Genomic DNA, 13859 nt, shown 5'->3' on the forward strand with positions numbered 1-13859 from the left:
ATTCAACCCTGGGAAACTTCTCCCAGTTTCCCAGGATTGCATCCAGCTTTTCCCGGGAGCTGGAGCAGCTAGAGAGTTAAAAGGCAGCATGCTGATAAACTGACTGCTGATAAACCGACTGCTTCACTTCATTAATATTGTAAATTCACTCATCATGTATCATGGAATTCATCAAGACACAACTTTATTATAACGTAAGATATTAATCCTCTTCATTAAAGTGTCTTTCAGCATTTATGGAATGTAATGCCAACTATGTGAAATACATTTCAGTCAGCCATAACATTTAAACCACTGACAGTTTAAAGGGAATGTGTCATTTAAATTCTCCTTTACTGATTAGATTGAGATACTAAAAATTGTTCTTTTATTGTAATTTTTTATTTCACCTTTCGTACGTCGTTACGGGGGCCACCATCTTGCCTGAGCTGCTGTTAACAGCATTTAGTGACATGCTTTACAGATAGACTCATGGACATAGACAACAATAGACAGTCACTCTCCTTGAGAAAGATTAGTAAAATGAAAGATTAGAAAAAAATGCCACCAAAAGTATTCTATATATAATTTCTTTTTAAACATGTTTAACAAAAAATTTTAACAATTTTAAGATGACAATTTCCCTTTAAATAGGCCACGTAAAACCAAAACAAAAAAACTCTTGATATATCTCAGAAATATTTGAAGTTTCTATTGCTCTCTCCTGGTTGCAGTCTGAACACTCACCACCTGACCAATAAACACTATACTAGAGAGCAAGTAAACAGTTAGGAAAAAAGATTGACAAGGGCCAAATTGTGATTTCTAGATAACTGGGTCAGAGCATTTCCAAAAAGGAAGGTGTTGTAGGGTGTTTGAGACAGGGCTGTGGAGTCGGAGTTAGAAAGAATGGAACGACTCCAACTCCAGCTTAAAAAAAAATATAAAAAAAAAAAAATAGATATAAGAATATATATACACAAGATAATTTGTTATGCTTTATTGATAGTATTAGTATATATCTGCCACATATACTATGTTTGAGGTGATACTGTTAGAACAGTTTTTCTAAGGTTTTCTAATGATTCTTTATTGTATTCCATGTAATTATATAACTTTACATATTGTTAAATGGCTCCGATTATTGTTATGAAATACAAACATACTGCTTATGTCGCCTGCGCGCAATTTTTTTGTAATTTTTCTTTTGATGAATATCATTATGTATGTTCTATATACACTCACTGGCCACTTTATTAGGTACACCATGCTAGTAACGGGTTGGACCCCCTTTTGCCTTCAGAACTGCCTGAATTCTTCGTGGCATAGATTCAACAAGGTGCTGGAAGCATTCCTCAGAGATTTTGGTCCATATTGACATGATGGCATCACACAGTTGCCGCAGATTTGTCGGCTGCACATCCATGATGCGAATCTCCCGTTCCACCACATCCCAAAGATGCTCTATTGGATTGAGATCTGGTGACTGTGGAGGCCATTTGAGTACAGTGAACTCATTGTCATGTTCAAGAAACCAGTCTGAGATGATTCTAGCTTTATGACATGGCGCATTATCCTGCTGAAAGTAGCCATCAGATGTTGGGTACATTGTGATCATAAAGGGATGGACATGGCCAGCAACAATACTCAGGTAGGCTGTGGCGTTGCAGCAATGCTCAATTGGTACCAAGGGGCCCAAAGAGTGCCAAGAAAATATTCCCCACCCCATGACACCACCACCACCAGCCTGAACCGTTGATACAAGGCAGGATGGATCCATGCTTTCATGTTGTTGACGCCAAATTCTGACCCTACCATCCGAATGTCGCAGCAGAAATCGAGACTCATCAGACCAGGCAACGTTTTTCCAATCTTCTACTGTCCAATTTCGATGAGCTTGTGCAAATTGTAGCCTCCGTTTCCGGTTCTTAGCTGAAAGGAGTGGCACCCGGTGTGGTCTTCTGCTGCTGTAGCCCATCTGCCTCAAAGTTCAACGTACTGTGCGTTCAGAGATGCTCTTCTGCCTACCTTGGTTGTAACGGTTGGCTATTTGAGTCACTGTTGCCTTTCTATCAGCTCGAACCAGTCTGCCCATTCTCCTCTGACCTCTGGCATCAACAAGGCATTTCCGCCCACAGAACTGCCGCTCACTGGATGTTTTTTCTTTTTCGGACCATTCTCTGTAAACCCTAGAGATGGTTGTGTGTGAAAATCCCAGTAGATCAGCAGTTTCTGAAATACTCAGACCAGCCCTCCTGGCACCAACAACCATACCATGTTCAAAGGCACTCAAATCACCTTTCTTCCCCATACTGATGCTCGGTTTGAACTGCAGGAGATTGTCTTGACCATGTCTACATGCCTAAATGCACTGAGTTGCCGCCATGTGATTGGCTGATTAGAAATTAAGTGGTAATGTGCAGTTGGACAGGTATCCCTAATAAAGTGTATGTGTATATATATATATATATATATATATATATATATATATATATATATATTTATATATATATATATAAGAATTTAGTTTTGATAGGAATTTTATAATATATAATTATATCAATATATTTTATGAGCAACATTCTAATAGGACACTGGCCCTATTACATAAGGGTGGTTGGTTAAAAGCTGTCGGTCACTATTTGGCAGTTTGTTTCTGAGCTGGAAAAGTCCATTGTGTGGGGGGAGATCTGTGCTGTTCTCTTCCTGGAAGCTGGATGATTGTATATGAGAAGCAGTGTAATATGAAGATATCCTATGTAATATGGAGGAGGAGAAGACATAAGTAGTGCAGCAGAAACCTCTGTCCTCAATGTGGTGGATTCTCTCTGGGAGAAGATTGTGTGTTTCTTCAGTGTTCTATGGCTGTAGCTGTGTGTGTATGTGTGCTATGGCTGCAGCAAGCTGTGTGTGTGCGCGCTATGGCTGCAACAAGCTGTGTCTTCAGTGTTCTATGGCTGTAGCTGTGTGTGTATGTGTGCTATGGCTGCAGCAAGCTGTGTGTGTGCGCGCTATGGCTGCAACAAGCTGTGTGTATGTGTGTGCTATGGCTGCAACAAGCTGAGTGTATGTGCGTGCTATAGCTGCAGCAGGCTGTGTGTGTATGCTATGGCATGCCCCCACAGTGACCCCTCTATATCACTATGTGTGACCCCTCTATATCACTATAGAGGACATGGAGAGTGAAGACTAGCTGCCTCCACTGCACACAGGAGAATCTGCTTTATATCTTTTCTTATTCACTCAAAAGTTGCCCCAGGATCTTGTAGGATATAAGGGAGGAGCTGCTGAGCCAATGTGATAAATAACTCCCCTGGTATCTGACCAGCCATTTATGAGGGAGCAGGAGTCGACCTGATAAAATTCAGGAGTCGCAGTTGGAACTGCGGCTTACCAACTTCACTGCTCTGGTTTGAGGTATCTAGTGGTTACTACCTAGTGAACAAGGAAGGACAACTGATGAACTGGTGAAAGCATAATGAGAAAAGTAGGAGAGTCTGCTTGGTGTGATCTCACACAAAAGTCAGTGAAAATTGGTGGAAAAGTTAATGCTGACTATAATAGAAAGGAAAACACAGGACACTGCAACTTGCTGTGCACAGTGAAGCTTAGCTGCAAACAGATCAGAGCAAGCATGGACTATAGTAAGAAGGGAAGCTAATGAAGGCAGTGTGATTCTTGGCAATCACCTGCTGAGGAACCTTGAGTTCTAGTATTTGGGTGTTATTTTGACACATACCACCTACATCTACATTGTTGCAGAACAAGTATACTTCTTGATGACATCAGTTACATCCCTTATGTCAGTGGCAACTTAAAGCAGGATTGTTTGAGGCATTTGACAAAGTGTTGACTCCAAAATGGGCCTTTCAAATTCCCCAGATCTTACCTTATCAAGCATCTGTGGGAAGTGCTAAAAAAAAAACAAAGGAGGCCCTATCTCACAACTATATAGATTTGCTGCATTTTGTTGCTAGATAGCGCAGGATATCTTTAGAGATCTTACAGAGTTTATGCCTCAACTGGTCAGAATTTTGGCGACATAAGGGGGACCTGTACAATATGAAGTACATGGCTTTAACCTCTTAAAGGGATTTCCCCTCTGAGCTTCATTCATTTTCTATATGACCACCGACTGCTTTTAAGCGCTAAACTAAGAGGCCTTAAGCGGCCCCGTAGAGAAAGGACAGAGTACTGGCAGTGCCTTCACTGTATAAGAGTATGTACAGAGAACGGTCATTGATTAGGACTATCCACTAGACTCCTAAGGCTATGTTTCCACATTTCATGCATTTTGAACATGGTCGTGGTCATTTCCACATTTCTCCAATAGCAGTGCAGTCTTGCTGGGATAAATCAGCAACATTGTGCGACTACTGGATGTGAAAATACAGCCTACGCCCAGCATGAGCATGGTTTGTAATCAAGAAGTTACACTGAATCTAATCAAACAGCACAATATATAACAAACCTGTTCAGCTACTCATCTCAAGAAAAGCACAGTCTCCAAGATTTTTGCTTGCCGTCATTTAATTGTTTTACATCCCGGGGATATAAATTTGTTCGGGTCATGTGATGGACACACAGGTGCAGAACTGATTACAGCACAGCTATAAGAGCTCTGAGCACCTGTGCGTCCATCACATGATCACGACATATATCTCCCCAGGAAGTAAACACCTGAATGACGGCATCGTGCAGAGATCTTGGAAACCATAAGGAACTTTATACTCCATTAGTATACATGTACACAATCTGCTGCACATTTGATGCGGTATTCAATCATTTAGTTACATTGATATCTGCAGCAGATCCTGTACGTGTAAATGGACACTTCGAGTAGCCTCAGCAACTAGAGTTCGAGTTTTAAAACAAAAATTAAAAAGGAATGTGTCATCAGAAAACTACCTACTGTTTAAATAATGTATTTCTGCTAAACATTTTGTAAGAATTTGCGTTGACATTTTTTCAAATTTTAAATTTTTCTATCAATATTATAAAATAATCCTAAAACTTAGTGTTCATTATCACCATTGGGGATAAAACTAAAAGGCCCTATTACACCAAGTGATAATCGGCCGTTACGGTCAATAATCACTTGGTGTAGTAGCTCTTATTAAAAGGCAATGATCTGACACGCATGATGACCTTGGTCTTTCAACATGTTGAAAAAACAAAACAAAAAAAAAAATTATAACGGTGGTCTGCTGGCTGTCACTCCGTGTAATAGGAGCAGTGGCAGCAGACCACCACTAAATATCTCCTATGGGCTGCCCTCTAAAGCTCGTCCAGGGAGCCCCTCCCTCAGTCCCCCGTGAGGAGTATGCGAGCACTGACCTGACAGGTGGGCACTTGCTTACTCCTCCAGATCGGCCCATGTAATAGGGCCTTAAGCTGAGATTTCCTGTTCTGTTATAATAAGAGGAGGCGCGGTAAAGTAATCTGTACAGCATCACAGCGATATGTGATACCAGTTGATAGATAGCAATAGCAGCTCCCTGTGGAATGACTTCTTAGGTCACAGAATATGCTCAGATGTTTAACATTCATTTCAAGGGGACAGACTCTGTCTATTGTCGTTTATGTCCATGAGGCTTACCGTAAAGAAGGTCACTAAATGCTGTTAAAGGGAATGTGTCATCAAAAAAATTACCTATTTAAATAACAGTTTTTATGTTAAACATATTTTTTAAAGAATTTTTCTAATTCTCCATGTTTCTATCTATATTATAAAGTAATCCTGACAGCTTGCAGTTTTAATTCTCACCACCGGGGCAAAAAATAAGCTGAGACTTCCTGTTATGTCTGTAGCTGCTGTAAAGTGACCTGTGCAGCATTACAGCAACATATTACACCAGTAGATCGAAAGCAATAGCAGCTCCCTGTGGAATTACTTCTTAGGGCCCTATTCCACCGGACGATTATCGCTCAGATTATCGTTAAATCGTTCGAATCTAAACGATAATCGTTCGGTTGAAATGCAGCTAACGATTAACGACCGATCGAGAAATCGTTGATCGCTTTATAAGACCTGGACCTATTTTTATCGTTGCTCGTTCGCAAAACGTTCGCAAATCGTTCGCATTGAATAAGACATCGTTCAGTCGTTCGCAATAGATACGAACGCAATAGCGAATAAATAGCGAAGAACAAACGATCGCAATTACGATCATAAGTAACGATAATCGTTCCATGGAAATGAGTGAACGTTTTCAGGTCTTTCGTAATAGCGGCCGTTTGAGATCGTTAATCGTTAACGATAATGCGAACGATAATCGTCCGGTGGAATAGGGCCCTTAGGTCACAGAATACGCTCAGTAATGTTACTCATTCATCTCAATAGGACAGACTCTGCCTATTGTTGTCTATGTCCTTGAGGCTTGCCGTAAAGAAGGTCACTAAATGCTGTTAGAAACAGCTCAGGCAAGATGGTAGCCCCCATAACAATGTACAAAAACTGAAATATAAAAATTACAGTCAGAAACAGATTATAATAAAAGGACCAACTTTTAGTATCTGACTATAATCAGTAAAAGAAACTCTAGGCGATACATTGCATTTAAGTAATATTGCCATTGTGATTTCTAGTGTATTAGAAAGCCAGACCACTACCTGCATGCTGCTACATACACTCACATTTACTGAAAGAATGGCATTTATTTATCTTTCATACATTGAATTATTGCTTAGGACAGTTATACCCCTAAAGCTTGTTTTGTATATTAGTTGGGGAATTGGGGGAATGTGGACATTTTGCCTGTGCTGGCATACCAATATCATATCTGTTTATAGCCTTAATACTAAGCATTGCTTTCTTGGTTATCCAAGCCTCAGCTATGTGTGTTTTATAGACTGGGTAATGTTATGGAATACTACAACTAAACAAGTGCTACCATTAAGCCTCTGCAAATAACACAACAGAATACGCTAGGAAACAGGACATGGGTTTTAATCTCTTATCTTTTAGCTATCAGAACTGTCAGCTATATGCAAACCAGCAATGTCATGAGATTAACAGTTTAGTATCACTTGCATGTATCAACTCACACGTTTCGTGTTCACTCCGTGAAGCACGGATGGCACATCCCTGTGCTGGAGTGGGGCTGGTTCCAGGTTTTTGCAGGCCCTTGGGTGACAAAGCCTCAAAGGGCTCATCATCCATCCATCTACTATGCACAATCACTTGAGACACCGCTGACATACCCAAACACACATTACTGACAAAGACACTTACTTACTGACACACACACACAGCACTAATAGCTCAATCCTCTCCCTCTGTCGAGCTGATCTCCCCACTGCAAGGTTGAGGACCAGCGAGTCGTGTGATCAGGTCCTTCTCTGTCTGTGCAGGACACTGGCAGGTCCTGCTCCTTTCTTTTCTGAGGTTCAGCCCGCTCACCCTGCACTACAGTGAGCGGGCTAAACATAAGATCACCGGGCCCCGGCACTTGCCCTGGTAAGCCCGGTGATACTACCCTGTTGGGGTGTTTCTTGGCACGGTATAATGTATTAATACCATGCCAGGAATAGGGAAACTGTTTAAATGTTTGTGCGGCTGTGTCATTACACATACCTTTCTCTTCAGGGTCCCAGGCGCTAGAGGGGGCTATCAGTAGGTTGTATTGGTCTAACTTGCTTAATGTTCTCCTTTAAACACATATGCTGCACCACAAATAACTGCCTTACATTACAATGCTTGGTTGTGGAGCTATGTAGCAGACAATGTTGCTGTGGTGCTGTGATGCCCCAGGGGGGCTTAGCATAGAAGCAGTGGGGTTGTCAAACTCCTGGGTCTTAATCTTTGGCCATCCTCGGTTGTGTAGATCAGTGAGACTGGCACTTGTTTGCAGTACGTATAGCAGGCAAGATGAATGGATAGGCGGGACGCACAAATGATCACTGTACCTAAACTACTAAACCTTGTAAAATTTTCTAAAAAGCAATAGAACGTATAACAAGTGGTTGCACGTCCGTGTCTTTCTACATCTTTGTGATAAAAAGCATAGGGTCTGTTTGAAAGACACACAGGGGGACATTTATCAAACTAATTGTGCCTGTTTTTAGTCTAATATATCTAGTTTGCGCTCAAAATAAATCTAATATGAATTTATGAAGCTTTTTTACACAAGACTATCCAAATTAGATGCGACTTTTTTAATCAGATTTTTTTATGTTAATTCGATCAAAAGTGCGCCAGAATTCTTTTTTAGCTAAATTTGTTAACTGTTAAATTTTTTAAAAAGTCGCATATTTTGGAGCATCGCTACGTTTGCTCCAAACCAGGTGAATTTATTAGACTAATTAAAAAGACCATTTTTTTTAAGACACATTTACTATGCTATTAGACAATTTACATAAATTTGACTAAAACACATTAGATTGGAAATTATGCCAAAAGATCTTTGACAAAATCGTGGGCATAGCCAAACACTGCTATAGGGCATACGGATTTAGAGGCTGCTTGTACAGGACTAGAGACACTCTGCAAGGCTACAATATTATGCAACCCTTTTGCTTCTTTAAGCTCAGAAATTGCCTGTTATTGCCAGAAGATGCATAATGCCAGAAATTTAACAGCCGACTGCTGAAGTAAGTGAAGTGAATCCCTTTAAAAAAAAAAAAAAAAAAAAAAAAAAAGGATGTTTTGGTCAAAACAAGCCCTTTAATGAAACTTTAAATGAAACGAAGACTCAAAAAAGAAAAAAAAAAAAAAAAAGGACATTGTAAAAAGCATTAATAATACATAATGTATTTCTTGTTATTTTTTTTCTTATTCTTTGGGGATTCCCAGGGAAAATCTGTGCATCACAGCCAGCTATATGGTTTATAGCAGTGTCTCAGTTGTGTAGCATGGGAGGACTTGCATCATTAATTTCATAATGATAAAATCTCACATATTTTTATTTCTTTTTAGGATAAGCACTGCATGTACTGTACACCAGAACACATCTACTGGCTTTATTACTGACTAGATACAAAGAGAAAAAACAAAAAGAACTCCCCGATGCTGGCCCTTTCACAATAAAACACTGCCCAAACTTTTAGGGCAAGGTTGCAAAGTGACCTAACGTCAAGGTATTGATACATCATCAAGGTTGAGTGATAGGGTTGGGGAGGCCAACCTTGAAGCCATTGCAATAAGTTTAACCTGGCCTTTGTATTTTGCTGGAGAGAATATTTCTGCTCCCTAAAGGCCATAAACCTTAAAGGAAAACAATCAGCAGACGAATACAGTATATGTCCTTATTGCACAACTCCCTAGGCTAGTAAGGTGGTTTGGTGCACTGCAGACAGGATGGATCAGTGCACTGGGGGCGGCAGTCCCGTCCCAGTGCACCACTGCCTAGGGATTTAAGGAGGTTGTCCAACATTTTTTTGTGAATAATTTGTAATTTGTCCCTTTTCCCTGAGTGTTTTTTTTCTAACCTTTTTTCGCCTCTGTGTCCCCGGGCCGCCTCCTCTATTGCTGCTTTTTGGATTTGTGTTTGTTTACATAACGAACTTCCAGGTCACAGGGGTCAGCAGTGACATCACAGCTCTGCAAGCCTGTAGCTCCACCCACTCTACCCATAGGCAGGAAATGTCTGTATTACTACAAGTGTCCTTTTGAGCAGCATGGTGGCTCAGTGTCTGCCAATTAGTTATGTTATCAAATCAACTAGTTTTTTCACACTTATCTGTTGTAGAACTACACACCCCAGCACACATGTACATGATAGGAGTTGTAGTCCTGGATTACATATATACTACAGTAGCCATCTTACTGGTGGGCGGGGTCTCAATGAGGCAGCATTCTGTTACAAGTTTACCTCAGCAATAGATTGATAGATGACATGGTGACTGCCATGAGGTGAAGTCTCCTCTCTCCTCTCCCTATTACACACAGCAGCAGCACTGCCCTAACACTGTACATCTTTACACTACAATAGTAACAATATAGGGGAAGATATAGCAAAGTATGTGCAGAGGAGCAGTTACCCATAGCAACCAATCAGATTGCTTCTTTCATTTTTAAAAAAAGGCCTTGGAAAGAGACCTAGAATCTGACTGGTTGCTATGGGCGACTGCTTCCCTGTTCCTCTGCACAAGTTTTGATAAATCACCCCATTGTTCCTTTATTTACGGTTTATAGCTCCAACCTATGCTGCAGTGCTGTACAGAGATTGTAGTCTGCCATGCTGTCCTTAGTGCTGCAGTTTCTTCTGGGCTTGGATGTTAGCTCCTCCTACAGGGGTGGGGCTAAAGAAATGTGCATACATAACCCCACCCACCTGATGACTCACTGTTCCCTCACTGGCAGGAACAGGGAACAGAAAGGGAACAGAATTTCACAGGAAGTAAAGAAAACACAGGCAGAGTGGTCATGTGACTGAGCCTGAGAACACAGTAAGCGCTCTAAATAAAATATAAAAGTGTATGTAGAATATGCAATGCAGGTCAATGCAATGCTAGTTTATTGAAAAATCCCAGACAACCCCTTTAACTACACGGGAACGGTGCAGAAGATGAAAATAAGAAACTTACATTAATTTTCAGCGCCCGGGGTACGGAACAGATTCGTCGAAACTGCTGATAGTTTCCCTAAAAAAAAATAAAAAAATCTGTCTGCTATTCCAAACTGATTACACAGTTGCACAGCATTTAAAACAAGGAGACACATAGTGCCTTTTACAATTCATCTGTACTTTCATAACATAGAGGAATGCTCTTGTTTCTGATGTAAAGAGTCAAAGAGGTGTCTCCAAGCTCCTCCCATCCCTGTCACTGCATCATTGACAGTCTGGGATCCAAATCTCATTGTTGGGCTGTGCATCTGAAGTGGGTGATTCGAAAGCAGGGGCCTGGCTTTTACAAACTGTTAACATTGTTAGGCAAACTGCATTGTTAGTTGCAATCTGTGTTTTTGCTGTCCATTTAACATATCCATTTTAAGGGGAAAACGGATGGTAAAAACAGATCCTGACAAATGGTGTACCATTGCATCTGTTTTCCATTGACTTTACCATTAACCACGGTTTTTCTGTATGTACAAATTAAACATTGTTAAACGGATGCAAAAACGCAGTGATTATTCTGTGAATTTCTCAGCAAACCTTTACTGCACCTAGCTCTAGAGGTATGCTCTAATGTTCTATGACCTGTGTGTCTAACATGTCTGTACTAAGTAGATAGAAGTATGCCAAGAGTATTATGGCAGCACTTAAAGGAGGAGTCAGGCAAAAAATTTTTAAAGGTACTGTCCCTCAAAAGTTATACAAATCCCCAATATACACTTATTACTGGAAATGCTTACACAGTGCTTTTTTCCCTGCACTTACTACTGCATCAAGGCTTCACTTCCTGGATAACATGGTGATGTCACAACCTGACTCCCAGAGCTGTGCGGGCTGTGGCTGCTGGAGAGGATGATGGCAGGGGGATGCTCAGTGCCCTGTGTCCCTCAGTGTCCCCCTGCCATCATCCTCTCCAGCAGCCACAGCCCGCACAGCTCTGGGAGTCAGGTCGTGAAATCACCATGTTGTCCAGGAAGTGAAGACTTGATGCAGTAGTAATTGCAGGGAAAAAAAGCACCTTGTAAGCATTTCCTGTAATAAGTGTCTATTGGTGATTTGTATAACTTTTGGAGGACAATACAATACCTAAATAAAAAAAATTGCTGGACTTCTTTAAACTGCTCCAGATTAAAATTTCCCATGACAGCTCTTCTGGTGTCTGCACACTATAGACATCCTTAGTCTGTGAGTGGCTGTTGTAAAGGCTGCCAACTATTTGTGAAATTAACAATAAATTGTTTTGGATTTATTTTTATTTTTATTTTTTTAGTGAGGATTCATTCTGATCTAGTTCAGCTCCAGAGTCCCACTACACTATACATACAGAGATGAAGTCAGCATTTTATACATATAGGGGGAGATTTATCAAACATGGTGTAAAGTGAGACTGGCTCAGTTGCCCCTAGCAACCAATCAGATTCCACCTTTCATTTTCCAAAGAGTCTGTGAGGAATTAAAGGTGGAATCTGATTGGTTGCTAGGGGCAACTGAGACAGTTTCACTTTACACCATGTTTGATAAATCTCCCCTAATGAGTGCAGCGTGCACAGGGAAAAGCTCTAATCGGAATACTCTATTTTTGTAATAAACTACCAACTATTCACAGTTCCTGGCTACAGACATAAGCCATAAATATATCTCCTAAACTGTGTAGGGCCATATGATCCCAGTTAATCTGGAGAAACATATATAGCTGGCAGCTGTCCTCTCCACAATTCGATTACATTGCCATCATCCATTTTCATAGTTAGTCCCATTATCAAGGTCCATAATTGCATGACTGACTAACTATAATGGCTGTTATTCCATGACTTGCAGTAAAAGCTTTACATTTCTAGAAAGCAGACAAACCTGAAAAGCAGATCTCCTGTCAAGAAGCCAGGACACCATTTGTGTGGCTTACTCAATATGCAGCTGTAAGCACTTGGCTGTGCCTCTGCTCGAGTACAGCCCAGCAACGAAGGATAAGAAAATGGGCACACTTTGACAGCTAAGATTGCCTGTACTGTAGCCTTTTCTTTTTACTTTTATATTTTAAATCACATTTCAATTAGATGCATCTCTGGAACAGTTTAGGGTATGTTTTATGGCTTTTGATGATCATTCATACACGTATAGGAACAAATTGTTTTGGCATACAGTAAGGGCCCAATTCCACAGTAATGATAATCGGCCGAATCGGCCCCATTTGGCCCGATTTGGCCGATTATCGTTCGGTGAAATAGAGAGAAGGATCAGCCGATTATCGTGTCATCGGCTGATCGTTCATTTAGGGCCAGACCTAAAATCATCGTTCCCCCACCGCGCAACGCTACGGTTAAATATCGGTGCGCGGCGGGCGACCGACGATTTAAGAAGAAACAGCAGCAGCATCATCATCATCATACATTACCTGGCTGCAGGGCTTCTTCTCTGCGCTGTCTTCATCCCCGGGTCCCGCGCGCTCTATCTTCTGAATGGCCGGTCAGCTGACGGAGCGCTCAGCCAATCACAGGCTGGGACCGCCGCGGCCTGTGATTGGCTGAGTGTGGCCTGTCAGCTGATCGGCCATTCAGAAGATAGAGCGCGGGGGACCCGGAGAGGAGACGGACCGATGATCGTTGACCGATGTCCTTGCAGCATCACACATTACCTGGCTGCAGGGCTGCAAGGACATCGGTCAACGATCATCGAGCCGTGGAATAGCCCCAGTAAACGAGCGGCGATCTAGCAGATGGCCACTCGTTTACATCGTTGATCGGGCCCTCCTCGGCCCGTGAAATAGGACCCTAAGGCTGGGTTCAAATGACATTTTTTCCGTTTTTTAAAGGGTTACTTTCAATATAAATAAAAAAAAATTGTGTACACTAAAAAAAAAGTTTTGATTTTTTTTTTTTACAATGGAAGTCAAAAACTGATCCAAACAAATTGCACACAATTGCATAATTTTTTCTTTATAAAACGTATACATTTTACAGTCTAAATCCAGCCTAAGTTTAAGATGTTACAATATTTTAATCAGTAATATGGCTCCTGCTCCTCTCAAACAACAATCATCCTCAGATATCATGGGAGACTTGGCGCATGCGCTGAGCAGCTGGAGCCTATTTCCTTAGCTGAAGTACACCACTCTTCCTGTCTACAGAACCTGTGCAGGTTAAAGCAAATGTACCATCAGTACATTTGCTTTAAGTGTTTCACATGTATAGAACGGCGCCGCTGCGGGGAATCAATCTAAGGACCTTATTTATAAAAAAAAAACAGAAAAACACTCTCACATACATTGAGTTACACAGGGTAAAGCATTTCTACCGTATATCAGTAATAAAGCACTGGACCTAATAG

The 13859-nt window shown here is 41.1% G+C and overlaps 1 protein-coding gene across 17 annotated transcripts in view; it reads right to left on the bottom strand.

Annotated features, from left to right (window-relative positions):
• The window catches only part of PTBP3 (polypyrimidine tract binding protein 3), a 148471-nt gene that overhangs the window by 84380 nt on the left and 50232 nt on the right, over positions 1 to 13859 (bottom strand). For 3 of the 17 annotated variants that reach the window (XM_069962146.1, XM_069962145.1, XM_069962151.1), the window contains exon 2: positions 10507 to 10563. The exons of 9 other annotated variants lie outside the window; for them this stretch is intronic. In XM_069962146.1, coding sequence (XP_069818247.1) covers positions 10507 to 10563 — 57 coding nt within the window. Of the gene's footprint in view, positions 1 to 9408; positions 9455 to 9791; positions 9829 to 10121; positions 10188 to 10506; positions 10564 to 13859 lie in introns of those variants that run through there. 5 more of the 17 variants (XM_069962165.1, XM_069962156.1, XM_069962155.1 and 2 more) reach the window with 5 other exon arrangements.

This window comes from Dendropsophus ebraccatus, chromosome 3 (genome assembly GCF_027789765.1).
Source record: "Dendropsophus ebraccatus isolate aDenEbr1 chromosome 3, aDenEbr1.pat, whole genome shotgun sequence".
In the NCBI taxonomy this organism is placed as follows: Eukaryota; Metazoa; Chordata; class Amphibia; order Anura; family Hylidae; genus Dendropsophus; species Dendropsophus ebraccatus.